This window comes from Lathyrus oleraceus, chromosome 2, assembly GCF_024323335.1.
Source record: "Lathyrus oleraceus cultivar Zhongwan6 chromosome 2, CAAS_Psat_ZW6_1.0, whole genome shotgun sequence".
Taxonomy (NCBI): domain Eukaryota; kingdom Viridiplantae; phylum Streptophyta; class Magnoliopsida; order Fabales; family Fabaceae; genus Lathyrus; species Lathyrus oleraceus.
In genome coordinates this window covers 450,513,091-450,522,072 of record NC_066580.1, presented here as the reverse complement: position 1 = coordinate 450,522,072, position 8,982 = coordinate 450,513,091, and the positions used below count along the sequence as shown (strand labels likewise).

Genomic DNA, 8,982 nt, shown 5'->3' with positions numbered 1-8,982 from the left:
TAATACATTTCTTTCTATGAAAAATGTTCCCAAAAGTATCATTGTTCCATCCATTTCTTTAGATTATTAGAAAGTCTAATAATATTGTCATGCCACTTGAAAAGATTTCTCTATGAGTAAATCACTTGAGTGAATGACTTTGAAAATCACTTGAGTGAATGACTTTGAAACTTGAAGTAGGTCTGAGTATGAAATAGGATCATGTCTAATCCAAATACCAACATGATCAAGGCCTTACATAAGAAAATGAGCCACAATTTCATTAATTTAAACTAATTGTAACATTGTTTGCACTTATTTTCTTTAAAGATAAGCTAGATACAGAACGTCTTCAATTAGGTATGTACATATAACATCTTAGATGATCAAGTTCGCATTAGTCAATTTAAAGGAATGTAGATGAATTCCGATCTCACTTAGTTTAAACGTTTTTTTGTCTCATACTAGGACGATGCAACTTCTTCAATCTAAAATGCGACATCCTCATGCCTTAAAGTTTTTTTTTATTTCAAAGTAAAAAAGAGTCTTCATTTCTTCTCAAACTATGCATTGTTGCTTTCAAACTTCAATTGCACCTCACTCTTAGAATCTTTCCCAAAGATAGTCTCCATATCTTCTAATGATCTTCCTTTAGTTTCAGGCAAGAAAGAATAGTAAAACCACCAAGCCAAAGCATTAATCCCCACAAGCATAAAGAAAGTTCCACCTAATGTTATTGTCTTATAAATTGAAATAAAACTTGTAACCACTGCCACATTTGTAACTCTATTCACAGCCACACAAACCCCTAAACCTTGTGCTCTCAACCTTAGTGGAAATATCTCAGAGCTATAAACCCATGTCACAGGTCCAATTCCAATTGCAACAAAAGCCACCAAAATATACATAACAACAATAATAAAAACTATGGCCCATAATGGTTCTTCTCCTAGTTTAGAACTTTCAACTATAGCTGAAGAAATACTCAACCCTAACCAAGTCACAACCACACCTCCAGAACTAACCAACAATAGTGTCCTTCTCCCAATTCTATCCAACAAAAAACTTGATAACAATGTGAATAAAGTTTGGCTTATTCCGATACCAACCGTCGCTAAAAGAAGTGTACTTTTTTCCGTGATTCCTACTCTTTCAAAAACTCTTGGACTATATAACAAAATACCTTCAATTCCACATATTTGTTGGAACACATGAACACCAATAGCTGCAAATAGTATCTTATAAACATGCGGTGAAGGTTTATGAAACATTTCCTTTAAAGCTCCTCCACCGTTACGCGTTTTCTGTGGAACATGAACAATGCTTTGCATGCAATTTTCATCGATTCCAACGGCAACTTTTATTTCCTTTAACCTTTGTTCAGCTTCTTCTTTGGAATTGGATATTAGTAAAAGAACTTTTCTAGCATCATCTAAACGTCCTTGCAATACTAACCATCTCGGAGATTCTACCAATTTTAACATCAGAATTATCAATCCAAGTGAAGGAATTGCAGGAATAGCTAGCATTATTCTCCATCCAAGTCTTAAAGACAATTTTCCAAGGAAAAAATTTGAGACATAACCAAATAAGAAACCTGCGCGTTGAGTTGAAGGAGTTAAACGACCGAGGTTTAAATCCTGGTAAAGGAAAAAAAATATCAACTTAACAACGAGTTATTAAATTATGTCTAGCCAAATTCCTACGCAGAGATTAACCATCAACAAAGTTGTCGGATATACTTTGTGCCAACAATATATAAAAACTCAATATTATATAAATACTTGTAAGATAAGTTAGGTCAAATTCTAATAGAAGATAGATACCTGCGTTGATGGAAACGTCTGGGAGAGAAGTTAGAAAGCCTCTATAAGAAGGAGATGAAATTTCTGCGCTATAAACCGGTGTTATAATAAGTGCAAACCCTACACCAAATCCTGCAATGCATCTTCCAATCATCAAGATTGGAAAATTTGGTCCATACCCCATTAAGATTGAGCCTAAGAAGAAGATTATCGCGGATAAAATGATGGTGTATCGTCGACCTATGTAATCGGATGTTCTTCCAGCTACCATGCATGCTGGTAATGCACACACATTTAAGATTCCTGCTAGAAGTTGCACTTGCATGTCAGTGATTCCAAGTTCTTCCTTGATGAATAAGAGTGCACCAGCCATTACTCCTGTAACTGAAAAATTGTAAGGTTTATTAGTTTATTTTTCATAACTAGTTTATGTTAAATTCATAAGCTAATAATTCCATGTTGGTTAATTTGTATTACTCCCTTTGTACACGTCCAGGTGTCAGCTCAATGGTAAGATTTACGTCTTCTGTACATAATATAAGTCATTTTAGCAAATATAAGAGATTTATAAATGTAGTTGATTTTTTTTTTCTGTAAGTTATCATTTATTAACTCTATTTATCAGAATGTGTTGTTACTAATTATTTTTTAAAAGAAGAAAAATCTTAGTATCGTACTTACCATAACGCTCTATCTCTTAAACCTAACCGATGTAAGAACTCTTTTTCAACTAAGTTACGTAAAAAAAAACCTTTTTATATAATAGTGATAGCATGATTTTGATTTTTTTTTTCCTATTCCTTCACTCTTTTTTGTTTGGTTATATAGTCACTTTTCAAATCAATCATAAAATAATTTTTTCATTTTTCATTATTATTTTTCATTTTTCAAATTAAATGAAACTTATTTATAAAATCACTGCCATAAAAATATTAGGTCTAGTTTGTTTACTTAAATAAATATGAATATTTTTTGTTATCGCTATTACTTTTTAATTTATATTAAAAATAAATTTTCTAACATTTTAAGTAATTTATAAATTTTAACTCACATTATTATTTTTTATATAATTGAATATATTATTATAAACTATAACTAAAATATGATATATTTACCAAACAAAAAACTGAAATATAATATCTAAATCATATAATATTCAAAATATCATGTTAAATGTCAAAATTAAGTACAATCTCAGTTTTTGATTATCAATCTATTTAAAAATATTAGTATAAAATATTTTTTTTTTATATTTATTTATTTGAATACAAAATAAATATTAAAGTGTACTAACAAGATACAAAACATAGACTAAGATATTAAAACAAACATAGATAAGATCTAAGTTCTAAATTTTTTTATTAATCTAAATTTGTCCTTGCAAAAACTCAACCGATTTTTATATTTGGTTATGCATATGCGAGTTCGAATATTCCACATTTTCATCTTTAAAAATGAAATATTGATCATTAAATTATTAAATTGAAAAAAAGTTAATCATATTTCATGAATAATCCTCTTAATTGATTGTTCCATAAATTGCTTGAGTTTATTCCTCCAAATACACAACTATAATATATTAAATTTTAAAAAAATAAATTGAAAATCACTCACTATAACCAAATATTGCAGAGATAATAGTAGCAGCCAAAACGCAAGCACAAGCATGTTTGTTGAGAAAAGAATTTTCATTTCCCTTCCCATTTGTTTCTTTTTCCATAGACATTTTTGAATCCATAATAAGAAAAGAATTTAAGTGACTCCTTTATATATAAGAGAGAGGGACACTTTTGTAACTTGTAAATAGTTAATGAAGTAGTATTCACTAATTTATTTAAATTTAAATTTTATTAATTGTTTAAATGAACAAGTGTTGTTTCACTTATTTAAAGAATTTGTCTCTTACTCCACCTCAAAGAAATTTTATAATATTAGTTTTTTATTTTTTCATTTCAACATAGAGCCTCTAAAACCTTAGTTGTTTAATAAAACTCTAGATATTAACCTTTGAAGTTATTATTGTATGCAAACTCTAATTACCGTTCGTTTAGTATAAACTAATTGAATTAAATTATATCTATATTTCAAACGAATATGAAATAGTTGTCTTATACTCTTACGTGTTTAATTATTTTAATGTTTAATGGAATTTAAACACTAAAATAATTAAATATCTAAAACAAAAACATAATTTTTTTTACAACAATGACTTGACATCTCCCTTCTTTGATGGATATGTCATTTATGGATAGTCTCTCATATCCGTTCGATTTGCCACAAGTATGCAACAAACATATGACTCAAGAATCCAATAAAATTGTGGGAATAATGAGAAGTTTTAGAGGTGAGATCTATCATATAACACTTCGATAAATAGTTCATGGTAAAACGGATTTTGAAAATCATTTAAAATATCAATAACAACTAATTAATAAAGCATGTAATATTGGTTTTAATAGGGTGATTTTGAGTGATGTTGATACTTAGTTTTTTGCGCGATTTTGTAAGGGGTAAAGCCTAAACCTCTTGAAGAAGATCATTTTATTTGGTGGGGGATATAAAGATGGTTTTTCAATTAAAAGTTGTTATAAGAGGATTTGTGAGTCTTGTTCTTAGGAATATATCTTGGAATCTCTTAAAGCTAAATTTATAGATTATTTATGGAAGACCAAAGTTCCTAGTAAATTTCTCATTTTTTGTTGGAGATTAATTTTTAACTAGTTGCCTACAGGGATGGAGTTGCTTATGCGGAGAATCATTGAAGGTGTGCACAATGTGGTTTGTCCTTTGTGATTTATGGAAGAGGAGGATGTGAAATATTTGTTTTGTTCTTGATCTTATTCTAAAATCATTCGGAACAACTTTTGTTTGTGGATTGGTGTTGATGATTTGTCTCTTAGAAATTCTTTGCTGGTTAGACTTCTAAACCTAAATTTTTCCTCTTCTTGGTGATGTTTTGGCCTTGTTTTTTGTTGGTCCATTTGGTCTTGTAGGAATTCTATCCTTTTTAAAGGTAGTGTCACTACTACAAAATAGATCTTTCGTCACACTAAATTACAACGACCTGACTGTTAATCGTGGTAATACCTCATTTTTGACGCGTTTTGTTTATTTATATTTATAAAAATACATTGCACTATAGTCAAACTAATAAACCATGATTATACATTTATGGAGTGACAGGATTCGAATCTCAGCTCCAACAATTTTCTACTTTTTCGTTACAATTAATGTTGTCCTTGTAATTATAATATTTAAATTTAAATTAAAATACTTATCATCATAGTTGTTAATGTGAACCATTGTGAAAGTCATTACATTTCATCACGATTTTTGAATACAAAGTGATGAAATTGTTTACTCATATATAATATAAGCGAATTAACTCTCTTTTCTTGGCAGTATCATTGTATCTATCACCAGGGCCGACATTGTGCAAGTGCTGCGGCACAGGGTCCCAAATTTTAAAAGGCCCCAAAATTTGAAAATTTTAATTTTTTTTCATAAATATTAATAAAAATAAATAAAATGTTATTAAAAAAACTCAATAATTGAAAGAAATGTTATGATAAAAACTCAATACATATAAAAATCAAGATTGATCAAAATTCAAAATAATTATAATTAAATTTATTTTTAATTAATACATAATTGTATTTTTTATATATATTTTTTAATTATTATAATTATATTTTTTTAAAAAAATTTGGACCCATTTTTGAAATTAGAACGGGGCCTCTGAGATGATTGGGCCGACCCTGTCAATCACAACAAAACCCTATCACACATTTTCTCTCTTCTTCGTCATTAGATATCGCTTCATACATAAAGGTATTCTTCTTCTTCCTTGTTCTTTCTTTTTCGTGTATGTTGTTTTTATGTTTCACATGATTTTCACGTGATTTCCTTCTTTTTTGAGAGTTTATGGTTTTTTGTTGAATGCTGTTGTGTTGTTGTTTTCTTGTTCTTATTTCAGATCCTTCTCCCAACATGAATAGTCGGAGCAACAAACTTATCCACGAGATTCAGGTTACAAAGGAGGTTATTGATATGGTGGAATTATGATTTAACAAAGCCAAGGAAGTCGAATCTGTTAGGGATCATATTACTATTGTTGAACCGTCTGATGGAACATGCTATAAGAAGATTCTTTTCAAGAATCTTAACCCTGAAAACATGAAGAAGGTAGAAGCTATTATAAATGACCTAATGAATCTGAATGTAACTGATTCTGAATTAGATGAAGACCCTGAGAACTATGAAGACCTTGAAAACTGCACAAATTAAACTAGACATGAATATTGAAAGCATTTGTTATGTTTTACATGATTTGTTGTTGGTTGTTTTTGTTGACAAGTTTTTGTATGTTGTGGTTGTTGTTGCTTGTTATGTTAACAATGTACTAATGATTGTTGTTACTTGTTATGTTACAATGTTAATGCTAGTTATGTTTTGGTTGCTGTTGCTTGTTATGTTACAACACACTGCTTATTTATGTTACAATATACTGCTATTTGGGTTAACAATATACTGTTGGTTGTTGTTGTTTGTTATGTTACAATGTTAATTCTAGTTTATGTTTTCAAAATAGGTTAACATTCTGAAAGCTGTTTATATTTCGAAATTTGGTTGATGAGAACTCATATTGTGGGTGTGATTCATAAATGGTATGTTTTGCTATGGAGAAACAATACAAGAAGTGTGAAGTAATTTTGGAAGTTCCATTCGCCTTGTATTTTTCTTCATGGCAACACAAAGTATATCAACTTCAGATCATTCTATGAATCTTTTCAATAAAAGGTATGTTGTTGCTATTTTGTGATGTATGTTGTTGTTGAGTTTATTATAATGTATGTCGATTGTTTGTTTCACTCACCCTTCATTAAACATGCATTCATTTAAAGTGATATAGAAAATAATAATAGGAAAATTAAATTATATTTGAAATGCAACGTAGATCAAACATGTTTTTTGAATTGCATCCATCTCGTAACTCATTTATATATATCACTCTTTAATACGTATAACTTGGTTTATTGCCCAGGTTCTTCAAAGTAACGATTCATTCTCTATTAATTTTTATCGTAAAATATCGAATTTGTTGAGAAATTTGATCATATTCATCAATGTCATCATAACAATCTTCATCATTGATTAAAATAATGATGATGATAGCGATGATGGTGATCCCGAATTAGTCAACATATTGATGCTTTGCAAAATAAATTAGGAATTAATCGTTTCTTTGAAGAATTTGGAACATTGAATCAAATACTGTGTTAAGAAGCATGATATGAATTACGGTATGAATGCAAAAATAGTGGTTCGTTTAAGTTGTTTTTCAAGGATAATTTAATTTTTCAAATTATTTTCTTCTACATCAATTTTAATGGTTATATATGTTGAGGTGTAAGGAAAAATAAGTAATTTACATACTTTATAATAAACTCATATACTTTTCACAATGGTTATCTTCTGTAACCATGGTGAAATGTTAATTATATTTCAAATAAATTGTTGTTGCTACTGGATTTCAAACCCATATATATATATATATATATATATATATATATATATATATATATATATATATATATATATATATATATATATATATATATATATATATATATATATATATCACAACGGTTGTTTAATATAACCGTTGTGATGAGCAGCGTGTTACCTAGCTTATAACTACAGTCAGACGTCCGTTGTAGAAACCACCATACATACAATCACACAATATCTAACAACGGACTTAAAACCGTCATTATATGTGTTTCGCAACCATCATTATATGTGTTTTCCGTAGTAGTGTGTCCTTTAAACTTGGACGTGTTGAGTTATATTAAGGCCTTGTCTTGGGATTGATTCAATACTTTTTATAGAAAAGTGAGAAACATTTTTTTGGACGATTGGTGAAACAATCTTAGGGTTGGTTGGGAGTAGTTTTTTTTTTGTGTTCTTGGTGGGTTTTTTTTGTTAGTTGTTGTTGGTTAGTGTAAGACCCCAATTTTGACCCTAAGATCTCTCATGGCATCATAACATTGCATTTGCATAGCCTCAAGGATCATGAGCATCTTGGTTCCCTTTGCCTTTGGGTGGGACTCCTTGTGATTGGTTTGAGATCACCAAGCATACTTGAATTATACATCATTGTTTCTCTTACTTTTGTTTACTAATATATATATATATATATATATATATATATATATATATATATATATATATATATATATATATATATATATATATATATATAAACAAAAAAAAAACAAAAAAAAACAAAAATAAATAAATAAAATATAACAAAAAAAAAATTGGACTTGGGCCTCTCTCATTTGAGCCCACAGGTCCACAAAAACCAGGTTATAAATTCAGAGTTTCAGTGAAACAAAAGGACAGGTCATTCTATTACCCTGGCAGGAAAAAGAAAGTGAGAGAAGAGCTGACAGAGTTCAGAGCAACCTCCAGAGGCAAACCCTCAGATTACTTTGCAAACCCAACGGTGCAATTCAATTTCATTCGATCTCTCCAATCAGGTTTGCCCTATATCCATCATCTTTATGCCTTCAATTTGAATTTTCTGAATATATGAGGTATTATGGGTGAATTTGGTACCCTTTTGATGCATGTGTTTGACAGGAGGTTTAGGCCTCCTACCCTTGGTTGCTTTTTGTGAGCTTTTTTTTTTTGTGAATTTTAATGGTATGATTCATGTGGTTACATTTTGATTTGGGGGCAACTCTTGATTACCCTATCTTGTTTCTCTAACCTGTTTGTTGAGTTTTTTTGTGAGGGCTCACATAACTCTTGTAGAGATGGCCTGGTGTTCCACTTTATTTGTGGGATACCCCCTGGAGGTTTATTCTGATTACTTGTGCTTAATGGCTTGAGATATTTGTTTGTGACTGCTTATTCCAAAGGATGGGAGCTACTTGGATCATCAATATGATCTCAAAAGGGGAACTCCTAATGTGGTTTTATTTTCTTTTCCCTTATCTCTTGTATGTTTAGGAATTTAACCCTTCTTTTTTTCCCCATTCTAACCCAAGCCAAAACTTTTTGTGCAAACAATAACTTTTGTTTTCAACATTAGAAACCTAAGCCTTATGCTTTTGATTTTCAAAACTTATTTTTCATAACACTTATTCTGAATTGAACCTTTTAATCCACTTTAACCATATTTTTGTAA

The 8,982-nt window shown here is 29.6% G+C and overlaps 1 protein-coding gene across 1 annotated transcript; it reads right to left on the bottom strand.

Annotated features, from left to right (window-relative positions):
* Window positions 1-542: 542 nt before the first annotated feature.
* Window positions 543-3,510, bottom strand: LOC127123673 (probable polyol transporter 6). Its single transcript, XM_051053874.1, has 3 exons — window positions 3,399-3,510; window positions 1,806-2,168; window positions 543-1,576 (listed from the first exon to the last, which is right to left on the bottom strand). Exons 1-3 carry the CDS (start codon window positions 3,508-3,510, stop codon window positions 543-545), a joined length of 1,509 nt encoding a protein of 502 aa, XP_050909831.1.
* Window positions 3,511-8,982: the final 5,472 nt, after the last annotated feature.

Coding starts and splice junctions, on each gene's coding strand:
- LOC127123673 (XM_051053874.1), bottom strand. CDS start 3,510: ATGTCTATGGAAAAAGAAACAAATGGGAAGGGAAATGAAAATTCTTTT. Junction 2,169..3,398: donor CTCTGCAATATTTGGTTATA/GTGAGTGATTTT, acceptor ACAATTTTTCAG/TTACAGGAGTAATGGCTGGT. Junction 1,577..1,805: donor AGACGTTTCCATCAACGCAG/GTATCTATCTTC, acceptor CTCAACGCGCAG/GTTTCTTATTTGGTTATGTC.